This window comes from Gadus morhua, chromosome 15 (assembly GCF_902167405.1).
Source record: "Gadus morhua chromosome 15, gadMor3.0, whole genome shotgun sequence".
In the NCBI taxonomy this organism is placed as follows: domain Eukaryota; kingdom Metazoa; phylum Chordata; class Actinopteri; order Gadiformes; family Gadidae; genus Gadus; species Gadus morhua.
The window spans coordinates 11188639-11209754 of NC_044062.1; the positions used below are offsets into that span (position 1 = coordinate 11188639).

A 21116-nucleotide genomic window follows, 5' to 3' on the forward strand; every position below is an offset into this window, starting at 1 on the left:
GCCTGTACTACACTTGATGTGTACTGGTTTGTACTACAGTATATGTACTGGCCTGTATTACAGAAGATGTTTACTGGCCTATACTACAGTAGATGTGTTAGTGTTAAGTATAGTATATGTGTATTTGCCTATAATGCAGTTGGTGGGTATTACAGTAGACGTGTACTGGCCTGTACTATAGTAGATGTGTATTAAGTGGGAAAGGTAGCTGGGAGGATCATGTGGTGGTCTGCTTTCTCTCAGTCTGTTCTGTTTCCTCAGGCTAACACGCTGACTGAATATTAAACCCAATCCATTTCACATGGGAGACCATCGCTAATCTGAACTGCTTCAGGAAAAGTGAAAGTCGGTTAAATATTTGGTTTGAAAATCCATTCCTGAACCCATCGGAGGATTTAAAAAAGACCGTCAAATAGCCCGGCTTGCCTACTTTGAACGGGTTTATTTTTCTTAAAATACATTTTAACTTGTTTATTTGAAGGACAACATCTATTTGTAGAGGTTTTTGGTTATGTTAGGCCCATCTGTTATTGGGTGGTTCGTATCAATATGGTTGGGTGCGGGCGCTCCACCCGGAGGCTCACCAGGTAGACCGCGTACCACTAAGGCTCAGTCCTTACTGCAGCGACCCGGGTTGGATTCCTGCCTGAGGTCCTTTGCTGCATGTCCAACCCTCTCTCTCCCATACCTTCCTGTCTACCTCACTGTATCATCATGAATAAGTTATGACCCTTATATAATAAAAATATTTATTGTTTAGCGTGGCACAAAATTTGATCAATATTTGTTTATGGCGTTTAGCGTGCTTATCCTTAGCTCTTTGAACTATATGTCTGACTGCATTGTCTCTCACTCTCACTCTCACTCTCACTCTCTCACTCTCACTCTCTCTCATTCTTTATAAATATATATATTGTTCTGCAGTGGTTTCGTCAACATAATGAAAAGACTAACCCTGTACGATGTACACATGTGGTTAATACAATGTCATATTTAAACCATTTTGGCCTCACCTCCAGCCGATGCTGGGAAACAGTGTGAGTGTGCTGTATTCCCTTGGCCAGGGGTGGGATTTGGTGCTCCCCTGTCCAGTTTTACAACAGACACACTAATAGTTCTGAAGCACTCTGCAGTGGGCTGGCTAAATGCTGCGCTAGCGTCTGTGTGCATAGTAGCACAAACTTGCTAATGGCCTTTTGGCCCTTACATAAGTGCTTGGACAGTTTGTATTTCTAGGTCATTAAACAGCAGCGCTATTACAATGTGGAACAGGCCTTCAATGTATCTTCATTTTCTTCCTGACCAGATTGCCTTTTGCTCTTCCTTTAATTCACCACAAACCCACACATGCATGTTGTTCTGCTTCTCATTTTTTAACTCTCATAAATTTCATCTTTTGCATGATGGTAAAGAAAGGCAACACATTTGCAGTATGGCTTGGAAGCCAAATCTATGCTGCCTCAGCTGCCGTTTAACTGTTAAATCCCAAGTTGAGGCACATTTTGGACGGAAATCAGACAAAGGTTATAGGCCTGTAAAGAGAAATGATGGAGCGGTCATATTTAAATGATTAGACGGCACCTCTCAGTGGCCACAGGCTAGACAAGGTCACATGACGTCAGTATCTAACAAGCAAGGTACAGAGGTACCAAGATTCCCCAGATATCAGTCATCCACGTTTTTCCGTTTAAACCAGACATTAGACAATGAATAACCTTGGATCAGGCTACATCTGGTTCTGGACCATTGACATGTGTGTCAGAACTGGTTTCCAGTCACGGTAAAACCAAGTACAATCACGTGCACAGGCCCCTCCCACTTCATAAGTGGGAGGGGCCTGTGCACATGATTTGATTTGGTTTATTCTTTCCGACTCAAATCATGTGCACAGGCTCCTCCTACTGCAGAAGTGGGCAGTGTCTGTGTCTGTGGCTTGATTCCTAGAGGGTTCCGGGGACTCATCATCACATTGGTGTACTGTTGCTGCTCCGTTGCTCCTCGTCAATGCTAACACGATAACATGGAGAATGCAGCAGATGTCTGAGTGACATCACCATCAGCCTACCGCTTCAGTGTGAGCCATCGCTGGCTGAATGTGTTGTTGTTGTCTCACAGGCTGGCTGCTTCTTCCTGCAGGGCTCGTGCCCGCTAGGGCTGGCTGGCTGGCTGGCTGGCGGTGTGTGTGTGTGTGTGTGTGTGTGTGTGTGTGCTCGTGTGTGCGTGCGCGTGTGTTTAGGAGAAGTGTGCATGCCTGCTGTGTGTTTAGAAGAAATGTGCAGGTGTGTTTTTTTGAAGTAGCCTGTGTCTTTTAGTTTGTGCGTGCGTGCGTTGAGGGGGTGTGGGTTTGTATTTTTGTGTGTGCGTGGGTGTTCGTGTGGGCAACTCAATAAATGTTGCCTCCCCTCCAAGTCAAGGACCATAAGCCCTTGGTATACAGATCATGTTCTAAAGTCTCCTGGCTGCATTACATTCACACTAGCAAAATAATTCTCCTCCCATTCTCCTGAGTTATTAGGTTATTTCCCTTGGCTGCTTCTTTATTATTTTCCGGCTGTTATTAGAGAGGGGTTGGAATACCGTGGGTCTACCGCTCCACTAAATGAACCATGGCGTAGAAAACAAACTCATTATTGCACGCATTACACTGTTTCTACAGCGGGTGGCGCTACCATTATTTAGTGAACTAGGAGTGTCAGCATGTCCTCTGCATGACCTGCAACGTCATCTCAAAGCCTTCTTGAAGCCTGAGAACATCGATAGGTTAATCTTTCTGTAAAATAACTTGATGAGGCAAGGGTAGAAGCTACAACCCAAGTGTCTTGTTTCTGCAGTTAACGCTACAGATGTATAGTGTCCTGTTTATTGTGAACGGTTTTATTATTAGGTGGAATTTGTTATTTTATGTTTTAAGCTATTACCCCAGTATCTAGTTTACATGTCTTGTACTTTACGCTCATTAGTAGTACCGTATTCTGTTTATTGTGAACAGTTTATTATAAGGAGGAATTTGTTGATTCATATTTTTCTTCTTCTTCTTTCTTGGTCATTGTATAATGAAACTATACTTTATACTTCTTAATTTGCACTTCAATTAGATTTAGCACTATTTTAGTTATCTATATTTTTGTTTACTCTCCCGTAGCTTTGTGGCTGTACAGTTTATACTGTGGTACGTTCCGTACCGTGAGAGAATGGTACAGTCCCGTCCCTAGCTGCTGCAGAGGACAATATCACATTTTACAATTAGAAATGTATGCCTAAAATACTCTGCCTTCGATCAGCACACCTGACCTCGCTGCAGTGCTTTTACTCTGTATTGATTAGGGGAACTGGATCTTGAGTGTCCGTGGGGGGTTGAGACACCTGTCTTTTCATTTCATTTCACAGTCTGACCCATCAGGGGTGTGAGGATGAGGTTATTCCTGAAACTGTATCATAGACGATTGGAAAGAGTGCACTCTTACTGTCCAGATTTCTGTTTCTAGTGTTCTCCTTTTTTGGAAATGAAGGCAATATATATTACAGATTTATGTAACCAATATGTATTCACCACTAGTCGTCGTCACACATCGTCATCACCCTTTCCCAGCTGCAGTAAAATATGTTTGATCTCAGTCAGAATATATCTATATCTATATATCTATATCTAGATAGATAGATGGATAGATAGATAGATGGATAGATAGATAGATAGATAGATAGATAGATAGATAGATAGATAGATAGATAGATAGATAGATAGATAGATAGATAGATAGATAGATAGATAGATAGATAGATAGATAGATAGATAGATATATATATATATATCAGATCTAGGGTTGCAAAGGGGTGGACAATTTCCGGTAAATGTACGGAAACTTTCCGGTAAATTAACATAGGGAATTTTGGAAATATAAAAAATTATATTTTGGGAATAAATGGGAATTAACTAGTAATTTAATCGAACAGTATCATATCCAAGCATAAATATATATGTTGTTGTTTTTTTGTTAAAAGTAGACACGCCATGCAAAATAACACTATAAAAGAAACGATTAAAAGACTACAAAAACCTGAAAAACATCATATTTGCAGATTTATTTGTAGGTAGAACTTTAACAAGTTCTGATTATTTTATTCTTTCATTGAAGAACAAAAACATGAATTTTGAGTTAAATATGCTCTTGGCTCTAAAGTGTGGTCCAGGGTGCTAGAAGTCATAAGTGCACGTGTGATGGAGGATGCACAGTGCATGTAGGGGGCGTGGTCTCAATAGCCCTGCAGTAAGCAGTGGGCTAGCGTGATTGAGGAATAGCATAGATATTCAAGTTTACTTCTGGTTGAAATCTGGTTGTGTTAGTCAAGATAATGCTAAAATATATTTTCCCCAACTATATTTAAGTCCCCTGTTAAGAGCCAACCTTCGATTTTTTAAATTCCCGTAAATTCCCATAAATTCCCGTTAATTCCCATGGAAAGTTTCCAACTTTGAAAATTCCCAGAATTTTGAAACCCTAATCAGATCTAACCAAATAACGTATAGTTGTTGTATACTTCTTGCTTGTGGTTTGGATAACATATTGACCAAAAAGTGGAAGGCCATTATGAGTTAATGTGGAATATGGTGTAGTTGTGAAGTGCAATATTTCACTGTATTTACTATCATTTAGCAGACGCTTTTATCTGAAGCTAGTTTTTGACATTTCATTAATAAGCTATCTTGCTCCAGTTTATGCCTATATATATACTATTAGGGTAAGCAACCCGAACCTTTCAACTGGGACTCAAACCAACCTCTAGACCATCCCACTCCATATCTCAATAAAATGGTTATTCAAAGGAAACTAAATCCACATTCAATCCATCTGTGACATTTTGTAAAAGCAACACCACTCTCTAAGCACCAGGACACAGATTAACCACCGATAACAACAACAAGCACATCCTTTTATAGCGTGTGTGTGTGTGTGTCGTGCCCCTGGCAGTGGTTAGGACAGCGATCCCTGCGGAGGAAAATGTGTTAGTCATGCATGACTACCTGTGATGTCCCTGACCTATTTATTTTATTCACGGGATGCCCTTTATCTTTCCGACAGCTGTTCAGGGAAGTCCGAATAATGAAGATACTGAATCATCCAAACATCGGTATGTATCCCTGTGTGAACGTGCTACATGTGTATTCATTGAGGATTGACGTTTTTACATGTTCAATGTTGTTCCCTGTTAGTACGCTGTATGATCAAGATTTCCCTGGAGTTGGAGCTTGACTCCATTGATTCATTGCTCCTTGTCTATGTTTCCACCCGTCACTTGTGTTTTCTCCCCTCCCTAGTGAAGTTGTTTGAAGTGATTGAGACGGAGAAGACTCTGTACTTGGTGATGGAGTACGCCAGCGGCGGTGAGTGTACCCGTTCAGGCCTTAGTACTCATATCAAAAGAAAACAACCTTCCATCTAGCTGGCCTCATCATTATGTTCTGCAGGTGCAAATGGCATTAATCGTGTAAGCTAACTTAGATGTTCACTAGCCGATCAAGGCTTCAATGACCTCGGGTGGTCTGAAAAGGGATTGGCCGCTCACTATTGTGACGATTGCAATGATGAAAGTGGATGATGATGAAGAAGCCAGCAATAATACCTCATCAGGAAGATCTTATTGATAAGGATGACTACAATGATATGGACCATCTTTAAGAGGACCCTTCTTATGAGAACCCTGTTTATGCTTATAAGGCCTGTCCTTATGAGGACTTGACTAATGAAGATCTTATTATGAGCTCTTCAATTATGAAGGCGCTACTTATGAGGTCTTTGATTGTGAAGGCCCTTCTTATGAGCCCTTCCCTTGTGGGGAACCTTCCTATGATCTCACTTGTGAAGGCAATTCATGAGGTCTTTACTTATGAAGACCATTCTGATGAGACTTTATTAAGTTCAAAGTTCAAAGTACTTTATTTGTCATTGCCATAAAGACAACGAGACAGTAGAGGCAACCAGACTTACACAGCTAAATAATAATAAATAACAAATTATTATTTATATATTTATTAGGACATAATATAAGAGGAAATTGTTTATGAGAACAGCAATGTTGGTAAAATGCAGACTTTGCTGAAACTATTCTATTGTTGTTAATGGATGTATTCTCTGTCCTCCTAATCCAGGAGAGGTATTTGACTACTTGGTGGCCCACGGACGGATGAAAGAGAAGGAAGCCAGGGCCAAGTTCCGACAGGTGAGTCATCGACCAAAACACACCCGGTCTCACTATTCGGCACGTACTCCTGTTCTGCAACCACAATCCATTATTTCCCCTGCAGTGTTTGCAGTGAGACATTGCCACACCATGCTCTATATTCCCAAGCATTTCTTAGTCATCCGTGGACAGGATTAGATTTAGATGGATAACTTTGTCGGCGTGGACACAGCAAATTTCCTAGAAACCATACAGTTTGTGGATCTGGGCTCGCACTGTGTCCGTCTTCTCCTGTGTCTTGTTCTTCCACTAGTTAAATTAGAATTTTAGGTTTGTTATTCAACAGAATGTGGATTCTTTTTTGGGCATTTTGAACATAAACAATTCCTTCTGGAACTTGTTCTGTAGAGCGGAAGTTCCGGAGTGAAAACCGAAGGGCCGGGTTCTGTTTATGAGGCAGGGTTTTAACATGTTTCATAAGCTGCGTTTCCATCTAAAAGGTGATGCGAATCTTTAGAAAGTTCGCAAAAAAGTAATTTGAATTAGGTGCGTTTCCATCAAGTGTATGGAGCGGAATAGGGTGATGACGTTACACGTTGATGTCGGCAGGGTTGCTATGGCCGGTCGTTATGCGGAAATCGGAAAGACTGTCAGTCCTGTGTGTTCAAAGTTCGCTACGTCACAGCTGATTCGCAAAATGTGTTTCCATCTCCCGTTTCGCATTTCTCAAAAACCACCTCAAGCGAGCGGATAAACTTTTTTGCGAATTAGAGGATTTTGATGCGAATTTTGGTGTTTCCATCACCGTTTACTGATTCGATACTTCAGAGTTCGCATTAAATTAGGGGGATGGAAACGCACCTATAGTTAATGAGGAAGAGTTTTGTCATGTTTTCTCGTTTAATGAGGAAGGTTTTTGTTATGTTTTCATAGTTATTGAGGCAGAGTTTTGTCATGTTTTCTCAGTTAATGAGGCAGGGTTTTGTTATGTTTTCTCAGCTAATGAGGCAGGTTTTAGGATTTGTTTCCTACATTTACATCCTCAATCCATCACCTGTGATAAAGCTGGTATAGTTCTGGCCTTAATGGTGTCTGTGACATTAACATTATGACAGTAGCATAGTATATTTCCGGGCTTTGGTGCAAGCCTTCTTAACACAAAGCCTCCCGTATTGCAGTCCCCCCTCATAATATTGAGGTTGGGCTATTTTTGTTTCTGTTTCACTTTTGCGAATGATTCTGACAGATCTAAATGTCAAGTGTTGTGCAGAGGCCAGAGAAGGCTAGAGATACGGAAGAAGAAAAAATAAACGACAACATTTAAATATCCTTCATCAGTGGTAGCCTGCGATGAGTCAGAGGAAGATCGTGGGCAGCGTGCACACTTACCGTGCACACTCAACATGCACACTAAACACAACCCTGCACACTAAACAGTGGCTCTGGGTTTGCGACTGTGTGTGTGTGTGTGTGTGTGTGTGTGTGTGTGTGTGTGTGTGTGTGTGTGTGTGTGTGTGTGTGTGTGTGTGTGTGTGTGTGTGTGTGTGTGTGTGTGTGTGTGTGTGTGTGTGTGTGGGGGCCTTTTTGTGAAGCAAAAACGTCAAAGGGTTCTGTCTAAAGATCTTTAAATATGATGGATGGTTAAGCTTTAATAATGTAGTTATGAACTTCATCCGTCACCGGGACACTTGACTGTGCGCGTGAATCAGCCCTGGTGGGTGATCCACCAGGAATACACCAGGTCTGAAGACGAGAACACAGTTCCCTTCCACCCACATGAATCTAAAATACAGATACGGTTTATGTCCTCCAACCCAATGTTGCACGCTCGTGCGGTGACATTCGGTTTGGTGCAACATATGCACTTGTGTTGCATATTTTACGATACATGTGTGGTATATGTGTGATGGTGTTTGGTTACACGTTGGCCCGTTGGGTTTGTTTGTATTGCAGATTGTGTCTGCAGTGCAGTACTGTCACCAGAGGAGGATCGTGCACAGGGATCTGAAGGTAAGGATATGTCTTGCAGTGTGTCTTGTTTGGCTGTTTCACTGCCTTCCAAGCCGCTCAGGTTTTTTAATCTGTTTTTTTTTAAACTGTAACCCCTTTTGATTAATTTTACTATTGTCTAATTCTGCTGCTGTGATGGCCAAATGTTCCATCTGGGCTTTATAACGTTTTGTATCTCGTCTTGTGTTCTTTTGTCTTGGCTTATTTTAGCTTGAGAAGCGTATTTTATTATAGCTTAATTAGGCAAATTATGTATTGGCTTAGTGGATTTTTTTCCAAACCTAGTTGAAATTAATTTAGTTCCTTTTATCTGAGCTGATTTACGCCTAATGATTTTTGTTTTGTCAAAGTTTAGTTTATTTGAGGTTAGTTTAGCTTAATTTATTTCAGTGTATCTTAGCTTGGTAAAGCTTAATTTATCTTATGTTAGTTTATATTAGCTTAGTTGAGCTTAACTTACATTGGTTAAGTTTTGTCTTGGCTTAATTCATCATAAGTAAATGACGCCTAACTCGTCTTCGTTTATCTCAGCTGATCCTGTCTGATCATCACGCGTCCAACCGGCCGATCATGTGACCGCACGACCCGCCAATCACGGTTCTCTCTCTCTCCTCCCTCCAGGCAGAGAACCTGCTTCTCGACGCCGACATGAACATCAAGATCGCGGACTTCGGCTTCAGCAACGAGTTCACGCTGGGCAGCAAGCTGGACACCTTCTGCGGCTCCCCGCCCTACGCCGCCCCGGAGCTCTTCCAGGGCAAGAAGTACGACGGGCCCGAGGTGGACGTCTGGAGCCTGGGGGTCATCCTGTACACGCTGGTCAGCGGCTCGCTGCCCTTCGACGGGCAGAACCTCAAGGTGGGCGGGGGGATGTGGAAGGGGTGTGTTGGGGCGAGCCGCCGCCATGGCTGCTTTGGGTTTACTTCAAACGTGAGGTTGAGTGCGTGTTTGGGCGGCGTTGGCTACGTGGTGGGGGTGGTGCTGTGAGATTCGTGGAAGACTTTTGGTGCTATGCTATACTGGAAAGTCATTTCAAAATGTCGGATCAAAATGCCAAATTGACATTGTTGTTCGATTTCAACGTTCTCTGTGCTCTTGGATTTCAGATTATGGTTGAATTGTCTTGGAAAACGCTATTAATCTGAAATGAGCTTGTTTGTTTTTCAATGCATAAAATGAGCGTTGTTGATAGTCATACTGCGATGGTGACTGTATTGAGCGGAACCCCATTTTTCAATTTGAAACTGTAATTACCCTGAAAAGGACAGAATAGCGCTGTGGCTCACCCCTAAACCTTCCCCCGGTGTGTGTCTGTGTGTCTGTGTCTGTGTGCGTGTGTATGTGTATGTGTTTGTTTGCAGGAGCTGAGGGAAAGGGTCCTGAGGGGGAAGTATCGCATCCCTTTCTACATGTCCACCGACTGTGAAAACCTGCTGAAGAAACTGCTGGTGCTCAACCCCGTCAAGAGAGGCAGTTTAGAGGTAATCCAGGCCCTGTGCCACGCCCTGGAGTTTCCACAAGCATGTTGTCCTCTTATAACGCTCCGCCATGGAAGGAATCAACATTTGATGGGCGGGAGGAAGTTGAGAAGGGAGCAGCTGATCCATGCCGTTTAACGGAGATCTTCTGGATTTTCCAACCTGGATTCTATTTTCCGATAATTATAGGTCTAACGGACTCATTTGGACGACTGTTTTTGAAATCGGTCCAGTATTGAGCCAGAATGCTGAAGAGGTAATCTACGAAATCGGGCTGCATGTAATCCTTTGGGGTAATTACGCCCGTCAATGTACGTCCTCCGCAATATTGTTGGAATATGACCTCAACCTGTCGTTGGCAGAACCAAGCACTTTTAGAGGATGTACATAGACAGAGCGCTATTGCCCCAAAGGATATCAATGGAGCCCGTTTTCGTGGATTACGACTCAATTATGGACCAATTTCTAAAATTGTTGTCTGCATGAGTGCCTTGGAACTAAAATGATTGCATAGAGGTCCAGGTTTAAAACCCTGAAGTCCTGCTTTAGTTCAATTAGATGAGCGGAGTCTGGGGGATGTTAAAGAATAGTTGTGGTAGCTTTAGTCTTTATTATATATACATTCTATCATATATTTAATGTACAATCGATTTTTGAAATGTAAGCGCTTTATCAAAATCTGCATACGATGATGCCGGCTCACAATGATGAATGCTTTCTTTGACAAACGTATCAATGTTAGACTAATTATCTATCAGCCAGTTGTTAATGCAATAGACTTCTATTGAAAAGCAAATAACTGCATCAAACGCTAGCATGTGAACACAGTGGGACCTTATCTTGTCTGTGTGTGTGTGTCTGTCTGTGTGTGTGTTTCTCTTTGTGTGTGTGTGTGTGTGTGTGCTTAATGTTCCTTGTGGCATAGCATCCAGTCCACTCTTCTCTGTTTAACCTCAAAACATCCAGTACATGTATACCTCCACCACCACCACCACCGGTGTGTCTCTCTCCTGCTTCCTCCACTAAAATCTACCTTTAACGTTGAGTTGTTTAGCAGACGCCTTTGTCCCAAAGAAACTTACAGGTGAGGCTGAGAGCAAGCAAAGCACAACATCAATATTAGTGTAGAACTACAAAAAGCCCTCAAGGAATTGGAACGTAATTTTATAATATTTGTATTGGCTAATTATTAGCTGTAGTAGTCAAGTGCTTTAAACAGAACCAAGTAGTGTGCATTGTAAACTCACCAACAACAGCTCATGTCTTGGCATCAATGTTGTTTCTCACGTTATGTTGATGTAATGGTCCAATGTAAAACATACCAAAGTGGGAGGGGGGGAGAGGGGGCATGGCAAGTCTAGCTGTTTAGGATGCATTAGTCCATTTGTAGGCCTCAGTGAGCTATACCAGTGCTCATTGATGATGTATCCAACCAAAACAAAACCACTTTAAGTCCCTTCGGAGAAAGGTGTCTGCTAAATAATAACAAAACAGTATTCAAGTGTCTCTGATGCTCTTAAGCTTTAGCCTACTTTAGCCTACTCTATAGCATTGTTTTTCTCACTAGCTATGAACTTAGCCTTTTTGCATCCGTGTCCAGCAATAGTGGGAGCGCCTCTTGAGTCAAAGCAGAGGCCTGTGTGACGTGTGGATTCATATTCCTCCAGCAAATCATGAAAGACCACTGGATGAACGTGGGCCACGAGGAAGAGGAGCTGAAGCCCTACACGGAGCCCGAGACCGACTTCAACGACGGAGCAAGGATAGGCGAGTAGCGCTCCAACCACTGCACACGTCAGACAGGCTATTTTAATTCGAGCTCTGTCACACATCTCAAATACACATTTTGGGTGGGCTGAATTATTTTTTAGGACTGAGGCAACGTAGTCTTATCTGTTCCCACTTTGAACCAATCAAATCCAAGCATGTTTAGAAGGTGATGCTCAAACAGAATCAACTTCGAATAACCTGGATGGGAATAAAAAACGGGATCAAACCAAACCAAAACTGGACAGACCACATTGAGACGCATTTGTTACACCCCACTATGTCTCTGGTGTGTATGATGGGGACATTGAATGTCTTCTGTCGGCGTCAGACATCTCTGCCCCTGTCTGTTGAGTCTGGTTATCCTCTGTTCTACCTGGGCTCTGATGCTTTATTGATAACGTGCTTTCGATTGACCCACAGAGCTGATGATAACCATGGGCTTCCCTAAAGATGAGATCACAGAGTCTCTGCTGGGCCAGAAGTATGATGATGTCATGGCCACCTACCTTCTGCTTGGCCGGAAAGCTCCAGAGGTCTGTGTCTCTTGATAGGCTGTGATGACGGCCGCTGACCTCATCTTAACCGGCTAACTGTTCTTTCATAGCATTAGCGTTGGATGGTGCCCTCCATTAAGTCACTAATATACCACATTATGGTGTGTGTGTGTCTTTATACGCGTCTGTTTTTGTGTGGTTGTCTGTGTGCGCGTGTTTGTGTGTGGTGTGTCCGTGTCTGTGTACGTGCATTTGTATGTCTGTGTGTGTGAGTATGTGTTTGTAAGTCTTTGTGTATGTGTGTGTGTGTGTGGTGTGTCTGTGTGTATGCCTACATCTATGTGTGTTTGTGTGTGTGTTGCTGGTCTGTGTGTGTGTATGCCTATATGCGTCTGAGTGTGTGTGTTTGTGGACTGTGTGTGTGTGTGTGTGGGTGTGTGTGTGGGTGTGTGTGTGTGTGATTCTGGTCTGTGTGTGTATGCCTACGTGCGTCTGTGTTTGTGGACTGTGTGTGTGTGTGTGTGTGTGTGTGTGTGTGTGTGTGTGTGTGTGTGTGTGTTTCTGGTCTGTGTGTGTGTATGCCTACATGGGTCTGTGTTTGTGGACTGTGTGTGTGTGCGTGTGTTTGTGGACTGTGTGTGTGTGTGTGTGTGTTTGTGGACTGTGTGTGTGTGTGTTTGTGGACTGTGTGTGTGTTTGTGGACTGTGTGTGTGTGTGTGTGTGTGTGTGGGTCTCTGCCTCCAGTTCGAGGGCAGCGAGCCCCTGGCTGCCGGCGTGCTTGGTCAGCGCCAGCGGCCCAACAGCGACATCAACAACAGCTCCAGCGTCTCGCCCGCCCACCCCAAGGTCACACGCAGCATCTCGGCCAATCAGAAGCAGCGGCGCTACAGCGATCATGGTGGGGATGAGGAAGGTGGAGGTGGTGGTGGTGGAGGTGGTGTTGGTGGTGGGGATGTCGTAGCCAAGCCAAGTACAGTAACCTCCTCCTCCTTCTCTGCTCTGAGACAGCGCTGCTGGATGCTTGTGGTGCGCTGGCGAGTTGCTTTGTCACGGGCGGTCGATGACAGCGGGGCCGTGGGGGTGGGGGGGGAGGGGAGAGGCCATGGCTCTCATGTTCGAGTGGCATCTCTCTCCAGAGGCCGTCGCTTTAATGGCTGCTTGTGTCCTTCTGTTTTTGTTCTAGAGAAGATAAAACGAATAACTAGTATGATTGCATTATTAAGCCTCTTTTTAGAGATAAACCTGTAGTTGAAAGAGACTTTCTTTGTAGCTCACTGCTTGTGGACTGTGCTTCCCCCCCCCCTCCCCTCCTTGTGATACTTGTATTTTATTTAGTGATGGAGTAGTAAATCAGAACACTGTACTGGCTTTGTCGCAACCCAGGCCTGCGTCGTGTGTGGCACGTTGTGTCTGCTGCCATCGTGTGGCTGGCTGCTGTACTGCAGCTCCTGGAATGAGCTTCTTGAATGTTACCCCGCTTGCCTTGGCTTCTGACTTGACCTTTGAATGTCTTCTATATAAGGAGCCAAGTAATGAATTGAATAATGTCCCAATGCATTTTGAACGCCGGAAATCAAATTTGTGTTGAAACATTTTGAATGGCTTGGCTTCGTGCTGGTGACAAGCTCGTTTGTTGAGACGACTGTCTTTGCCTTTTTTGTCTGAATATGTTTCACTTTAGACCTTTTAAAAAGACGGCGAGATGTTTGACGTGTGTGTGTGTGTGTGTGTGTGTGTGTGTGTGTGTGTGTGTGTGTGTGTGCGGGTGCGCGTGCGTGTCCCCCAGTGGGTCCGTCCGTGCCCCCGGCGGCGGCCTACTCGAAGCGCGGCCAGGCGCTGAGCGTGGAGAGCGACCACCGGGAGGAGTGGGACGGGGCGCGACGGCTGGAGCTCAACACCTCCAAGGGCGACGTCCCCGCCTCACCACTAGGGGTGCAGGAGAGGAAGAAGACCACCAGCGCCGTCGGGGTGAGGGCCAGGGGGGGAACACAACAAACACACACACTTTCTTACGTATTTCATACTTACTACACACACTTTTGCAAAGTATGTGTGTGCCTAAAGTAATACTTCAATTATATTGTGTTTTGATTGAGGCACAGGATCATAAAGAGCTATTGGTCGTCAGATTTTCATCAGAATTGCAATTGATAGATTGCAAACATGGCGGGAGAACATTATCAAATAAATAAAGTCTAAAAACAAATTGTGGGGCTTAAACGCTGTGGTTCAGATTTAATCCAACCGCTGTGGTGTACCACTTCCCCGTTTGAGTCAACCCTTTGTCCATCCGCATGCACAGAAGGACGCAGGAGATATTCGCTCGCAAGCACATTGCTTTTCTAGCTGTATATATCGGAAGCCCTTCGTCTTCCCCGTTCACTTCATCTCACACTTTTAATGAAGAAGGCTTTGGAAACCCGCGTCCACAAGATCAGACAGGAACACGGAGTGTAAACCAAGCAAAACAAAACCTTGTAGAAACAACTTGGCGCTCTTGTTTCTCCTTCTACTCGATCCTATGTGTGTAGAAACACAGTCCACGTAAATCATGGGAAACCCGCCCCTGATTTCCGTCTTTTAATTCAGACATCCAAGCTGGTATATATATTGACAGTTTTGAACGCCACACAGAATACTGTGGGGATCTGTGGAAGGCGTTGGGATTTTAATTGTTTGATTGATTGGTCTGTTATACCAGACAAATGGCTCGATGACGAGGAGGAACACGTATGTGTGTGAGAGGTCCTCCACTGACCGCTACTCTGCCGCCATCCCCAATGGCAAGGACAGCAGGTACACGCACACACGCGCACACACACACAATCCAAATAAATGTCTATTTTTGACGTTATTGGTCAAATGTCTGATCTTGCTCGTGAAAATTCTCTGTCTCTCTGTCTCTGTCTCTGTCTCTGTCTCTGTCTCTCTCTGTCTCTGTCTCTGTCTCTCTCTGTCTCGTCTCTGTCTCTGTCTCTGTCTCTCTCTGTCTCGTCTCTGTCTCTGTCTCTGTCTCTGTCTCGTCTCTGTCTCTGTCTCTCTCTCTGTCTCTGTCTCTGTCTCTCTCTGTCTCGTCTCTGTCTCTGTCTCTGTCTCTGTCTCTCTCTGTCTCTGTCTCTGTCTCTCTGTCTCTGTCTCTGTCTCTCTCTGTCTCTGTCTCTGTCTCTGTCTCTGTCTCTGTCTCTCTCTGTCTCTGTCTCTGTCTCTCTGTCTCTCTCTCTTTCTACATAATCTACTCTCTCTTTCACTTTCTCTCCTTTTCTCTATCTCTCTCTCTCTCTCCATTCATCTCTTTCCCCCCACCTCCCCCAGTCTGACGGAGGTTTCTGGAAGCACCCCATCGACCGCTCCCAGTTCCACGCGTCCCCGCCACACCAAGTCCATGTCTGCGTCGGGGCACCCCTCCAAGAGCACCCTGCCCCCCATAGAGGACAACACCGAGCTCAAGGCCAGGTGAGACCCTGCCCCACCCCCAGGTGGGCTGTGGAGCCAAAGTGACCCCATAAGGCCCAATCCCATTTCTACCCCTTCCCCTTCCCCTTCCCCTTACCCCTACCCCTACCCCTTCCCCTTACCTCTTCAAAACAAGGGGGAGGGGTAAGGGGTAGAAATGGGATTGGGCCTTAGTCACATGATGGATGGAATGTACCAGCCTACCCAGCGGTCTGTACCAACTGGTAGGGGGAGCAAGCCATTACGCATCTCGGATGGAATGTGACAAAAATAAATGTATTAGTGATCAGCGACGAATAAGTACTCGACTATGTCCAAGATGATAATTTAATAAGTGTCTTGAAAGCTGTATTTGGGTCAGGGTTGTTCTGTGTGTTGTTTATGATCACCCAGAGGAAGAGGGTGAAGGTCAGGGTGCGACCCAAGCAAAGTACGGCCCGTTCCATACTGGGTTTGTTATTCACTGGATAATAAAGGGCTTTTTCACTAGGACTATTTGAGTACAAACTTGATTATGGAGGAAGATCCCCAAAATACAAGACATTTGTTTTCATCCATTTTCATCCAAATCTTCATATAACTAATAATAATATATATAATAATACATTTTATTAATACAGATAATGCCATGCTCCATAAGAGCCTCCATGTGTCTTCACTGCAGGCTACTCTGATGAAGGCGTCTCCCACGCCTCGCGCTAAAGCCCCTGACAGACTGTGTGTTTCCCCTGTGGCCCCCAGCTCCTCACCGCGGGGCCCCTCCAGCTCCCCGTCGGCCCACAGCATCAGCACCCCGGAGAAGAACCGCTTCCCGCGCGGCACCACCAGCCGCAGCACCTTCCACGGGGCCCAGCTCCGGGACCGCCGCAGCGCCACCTACAACGGGCCCCCGGCCTCGCCCACCCTCTCCCACGACACGGGGGCCCTCGCCCAGCAGCGCAGGGGCACCTCCACCGGCATCATCGGCAAGATCACCTCCAAGTTTGTGCGCAGGTCGGTCCCCCCGGAGAGAGGCTCTCATTGGAACTGTCTCCTCTGCTCTCTCTCTCTCTCTCTCTCTCTCTCTCTCTCTCTCTCTCTCTCTCTCTCTCTCTCTCTCTCTCTCTCTCTCTCTCTCTCTCTCTCTCTCTCTCTCTCTCTCTCTCTCTCTCTCTCTCTCTCTCTCTCTCTCTCTCTCTCTCTCTCTCTCTCTCTCTCTCTCTCTCTCTCTCTCTCTCTCTCTCTCTCTCTCTCTCTCTCTCTCTCTCTCTCTCTCTCTCTCTCTCTCTCTCTCTCTCTCTCTCTCTTCAAAGTGCTTTCAACTGAGATCTACTTTGGCGAATCGTTTCAATGGACGGAATATGATTTCCAAAATGATGTGTGTAAATGAATTGCCGCATTTGATTTACCAGCCACGGGATATATTATAATTACAATATCCTATAATTTCTTCTTAATCATTTCTTTCGCGAGCCTTTTTGCCACCGTTGAAACCCGTCCTCTGTGGCTCTGGCCGTGCTCGGTCGTAGAGCGTCTTTGTACGTGCTGCTGTTGGCAGGAGCTCACAGCTCTCTCTCCCTCTCCTTCTCTTCCTGCTTAGAGCTCTGTCTTTCAGGTCCACCCCCAGGTAGGAGATCACAACGCTTGCTGCACCTCTCACTCCCCCTCGGTCCAAATACAAACCAAAACAACTCCCTCCCCACCCCACCCCTCCGGCCAAACAACTCAGTGTCTGTTGAACTCCCCCCGTAACTCTGATAAACCCAGTGCCCAGTGCTCTTACTGACCAACCGGAACCCCCCCCCCCCCCCCCCCCTTTCATTCACTCTACGGATGAATAATCCCCAAGACCGTCCCGCTCTCTAACCATCTTCTAAACCATGACTCGACTCATGCTCACGCTCTCTTGCCTTCGCTCTCTCTCTTCCTCCCTCTTCCCCTCTCTCTCTTCCTCTCTTCATCTCTCTCTCTTCCGCTCTTCCTCCCTCTTGCTCTCCCTCCCGCTCTCCTCCCTCTGCCCTCTCTCGGTCTTTCCTCTTGCTCTCACCTCATCGACGCTGTGCTAAAAACAATCAGACACCGAGACAGAAACAAGGACCTGGCGTTTGGATTGGGGTCAGGGTTTCGCTTCACTAGCCTGGAGTCCTGATCACGTGACTTCACATTCTGTTTCGCCACACGGATCAGTGTGGATCTCTAGCCCAAGGGGGCGGGAGCACTGCTCTGAACGAACAGACTCCTTCAGCCAATCAGCATAACAAACCTTGTGACGCCATCACTGTGGATACACGGGATATAGAAGGCCCAAAAGATATTTTCCGTCAACATACTGCATACTCTTCTTCTTGATTAGTAGTTGCTCTTGAGTGTATTCTTGCATATAAGTGCACTGAATAAGTGCATGGCTCTGTTCACTCTACTGAGGTTAACGTTGCAGCTCGTTGCTTCTGGAGACGCGGCATGTATTTTCACATCGTCAACTAGGACCCAGACCCTGATTGGTCGGTTACCTCATCAACTACGACACAGTCCCTGATTGGCCCGGTTACGTCATCGACTATGACGCAGTCCCCTGATTGGCCCCCGGTAACATCATCAACTACGAAAGTTGATGACGATCCCCGATTAGGGGACGATCAGATTTTTGGAAATCGATCGAGTTGTCTAGACTGATCCGTGCAGGGAAACGCGATCGGAGGTCACGTGATCAGGGTGGGCTCCAGGCTTTGGCTGCGTCCCCCCCCGTCCTCAATTGTTCTGAATGAAGCCAGCGAACAGGGGGCGTGAAGAGACGGGCGCGATCAGAGTCGCCGGTGTGGGGGTGACCTGTTGTGTATGCTCCCTCTGTTCTCCCCCTTACCTTGTGTACCGCTCCGCCTTCCCCTCTCTCCCATGACCACCCTCCCCTCACCCCAACTCTGTCCTCTCAAACACCAAGGGATTGGACCCTGGCATGAGGCCTGATGTCCCCTCTCTCTCCGTGTCCGCAAACGACCTGGCTGGCATTGTTGGTGGAGGGAGGGGGTGGTGTGGGGGGAGGGGAGGGGGGAGGGGCGTGGGGGGAGGGGAGGGGGGAGGGGCCTGGCTGTGACGGAGGGCTGGTCCTGGGAGTCATGATTTCTCCCTGGTTTTTGTTTCAGGGTGCCTAGTGAGGGAGAGGCGAGTGCCAGGAGTGAAACACCGAGGTGAGAGGCTGCACTGAGCTGCTGTTTAGAGATTGAAACTCACCTGGGCCTCCTTAAGATCTCCCTCATCGTTTACCCCACCTCTCTCTCTCCCTCCCTCTCTCCCGCTATTTGTTCTCTGTCTCTTTGTCTCACTGTCCGTCTGTCTTTCTCTCCGTCTGTGTCTCCCTCTGACCGACCCCCCCCTCTGTCCCCCTCCCCCCCCTCCCCTCCAGAAGTGCGTCGGGGGACAGTAAGGACGAGGCGGGCCGGGACTCCAAGCCGCGCTCGCTGCGCTTCACCTGGAGTATGAAGACCACGTCCTCCATGGAGCCCGCCGACATGATGCGGGAGATCCGCAAGGTGCTGGACGCCAACAGCTGCGACTACGAGCAGCGCGAGCGCTTCCTGCTGTTCTGCGTGCACGGCGACGCGCGCCAGGACAACCTGGTGCAGTGGGAGATGGAGGTGTGCAAGCTGCCCCGCCTCTCGCTCAACGGAGTGCGCTTCAAGCGGATATCGGGCACGTCCATCGCCTTCAAGAACATCGCCTGCAAAATCGCCAACGAGCTCAAACTGTGACGTGCGCCTTGACGGAAGGCAATCCGCCGGGCGGGTGGGCGGGCCGGCCGGCGGTGGGTCCCCCCCCACCTCTTCTCACCTCTCTCTCTCTCTCTCGCTCTCTCTCTCTCGCTCTCTCTCTCTCGGTCTCTCTCTCTCTCTGTCTCTCTGTCTGTGGTGGGGGGGGTCCCGCTCATTTCATGAACTAACTTGCATTGGTGTTGACAAGCGGCGGGCACTGGGGGACCTTACCGCGCACAATCAGGTTGGACCGGAGCCGGGCCGGCCGGAAGCCGCAGCAGCGCAGGCCGTGAATGTAACTGACTGTACAGGGTAGCGGGTCAGAGAGAGGCCTGTCGGTGGGTTTCAAGACGAAGAGAAGACAAAAAAATAACTGACAACTGTACTCCTTGCTTTCTTCCGTCCATTTCCCTCTCTCTTTTCTCCTCTTTTCTCTCTCTCTCTCGCTCTCGCTCTCTCTCGCTCTTTTTCCTTTCTTTATTTCTCGCTCACTCACAATCTCATTCTCTCGCTATCAATCTCTCAATCTCTCTCTCTCCCCCTCTTCACGCAACACACGCAGTATGCAACTGAAGACGACCATTCCCGCAATAATGTTTTGCATCTCTTTTTCTAACAGGCTAACAACGAGATCTAATCACCCTGCCCCGTCCCCCTCGCTGAATAACCATTTAAAATGACTGAAAGCTCAACTAAACTAAATAGCCGCTTTTCCACCCGTGTTAAATCCGTATATAGATCAGGCTGGGAACCCTTAATAAAAACTATGTTAAAAAAAAAGTTAACAAGGATTAAGAAATGTACTGTATGCGTTACACCTGCAGGTACTGTATTATATATTGGTTTTGAGTTCTGTACAGGATTTATTGTCAATACTGTGTCTTTATTTTTCTCTTCTTCGTTTTCTTGACATTTGAGTTCTGTCCTGCTATAATTGATGTACCTTTTAGAACATTTTATCCTTTCTGCTCGGTGAGATTTTTAATTTCCTCTTTCTACGGGTCATCGCGTACGAAAGAAGAAGCATAGTGTTTTACTTTTTGGTTTAAAACAGCACTAAATTATTTTGTGGAGTACTGTGGGACGTGTTCGTTCTCACTCCCTCTTGCCTTTTATTTTTTTCTCTAAACTGTTCAGTTGCTCCCATTTTGTCCGCTTAAGGAAAACACAACACTGTCCCGCCAACATAGAGGCCAGCCCTGTTTTCAGCTCACACTGAACATGGGTTAACTTTATCGTTTTTATTTTCTTCTTCTTCTTTCCTCTCCTCTTCTTGTTTTTCCTCTCGGCAGCCGGTTGGGTGACATGAAGAAAGCCTGCTGCAGTTGCACAACTTTTCCAGGAGTAATTCTATATTGGACATGAGAGTGCGCACATCACTTTTCTTTCATGTCGGTCGCTAAATTTCCTTTTTAAAGCAGGATTTGAATTAATATTCTTCAGAGGCAGAGCGCGAGAGAGAGAGCGAGGAGGTCAGCAGGTCCAAAGGCATGCCGATGCTAAATAATCAATCATCATAATGGATTGGGAAAGGAAAGAAGACTCTCTCTCTCTTTCTCTCACTCGCTCTCTCTTCTAAGAGCCTAATTCAGTCGCTGCACCAGTGTTCCAATGCAGCTCCTTTTTATTTTCATTTTACTTTCCTTTTGAAATTCCCCATGCTTGTTTAATATTTTTTTATTTCTTTTTTTTAAGCATATTTGGTTATATTTATTCCATTACATTGTAATGTGCTGCTTTGTAGAGTTTGAGGCGTGCACTTTGTTGCAGAAAATAAAAAGGATTTTATTTGTTTGTATTCAATACCTCATATATTTTATTGTTCGTTCCTTAAACCAGACATGCATTGTTGTGTGATTGTGACATTGAAAGGTTCCCAGAAAGTTCTGGGTTCGATGCCCAATGTCCACACCCTAGCCTGTAAGCAAGATGCCCTAACCCTTTGCCTGTATAAATTAACTGTTAATTGCCTTGGATATAAGCACCTGCCACATGACCTCAAATTGCT

The 21116-nt window shown here is 46.0% G+C and overlaps 1 protein-coding gene across 7 annotated transcripts in view; it reads left to right on the top strand.

The window, feature by feature from the left end:
• Positions 1-20913, top strand: part of mark1 (MAP/microtubule affinity-regulating kinase 1) — a 36993-nt gene extending 16080 nt beyond the window's left edge. Inside the window, exons 4-19 of one of the 7 annotated variants that reach the window (XM_030379396.1) lie at positions 5079-5127; positions 5315-5380; positions 6146-6216; positions 8131-8187; positions 8809-9045; positions 9549-9668; positions 10591-10662; positions 11333-11432; positions 11856-11968; positions 12675-12900; positions 13717-13898; positions 14632-14726; positions 15243-15383; positions 16125-16376; positions 18503-18547; positions 18766-20913. In XM_030379396.1, coding sequence (XP_030235256.1) covers positions 5079-5127; positions 5315-5380; positions 6146-6216; positions 8131-8187; positions 8809-9045; positions 9549-9668; positions 10591-10662; positions 11333-11432; positions 11856-11968; positions 12675-12900; positions 13717-13898; positions 14632-14726; positions 15243-15383; positions 16125-16376; positions 18503-18547; positions 18766-19108 — 2169 coding nt within the window. In that variant the 3' untranslated portion in view covers positions 19109-20913. Of the gene's footprint in view, positions 1-5078; positions 5128-5314; positions 5381-6145; positions 6217-8130; positions 8188-8808; positions 9046-9548; positions 9669-10590; positions 10663-11332; positions 11433-11855; positions 11969-12674; positions 12901-13716; positions 13899-14631; positions 14727-15242; positions 15384-16124; positions 16377-18502; positions 18548-18762 lie in introns of all 7 variants that reach the window. The other 6 variants (XM_030379398.1, XM_030379397.1, XM_030379395.1 and 3 more) reach the window with 6 other exon arrangements.
• The last annotated feature ends 203 nt before the right edge of the window (positions 20914-21116 follow it).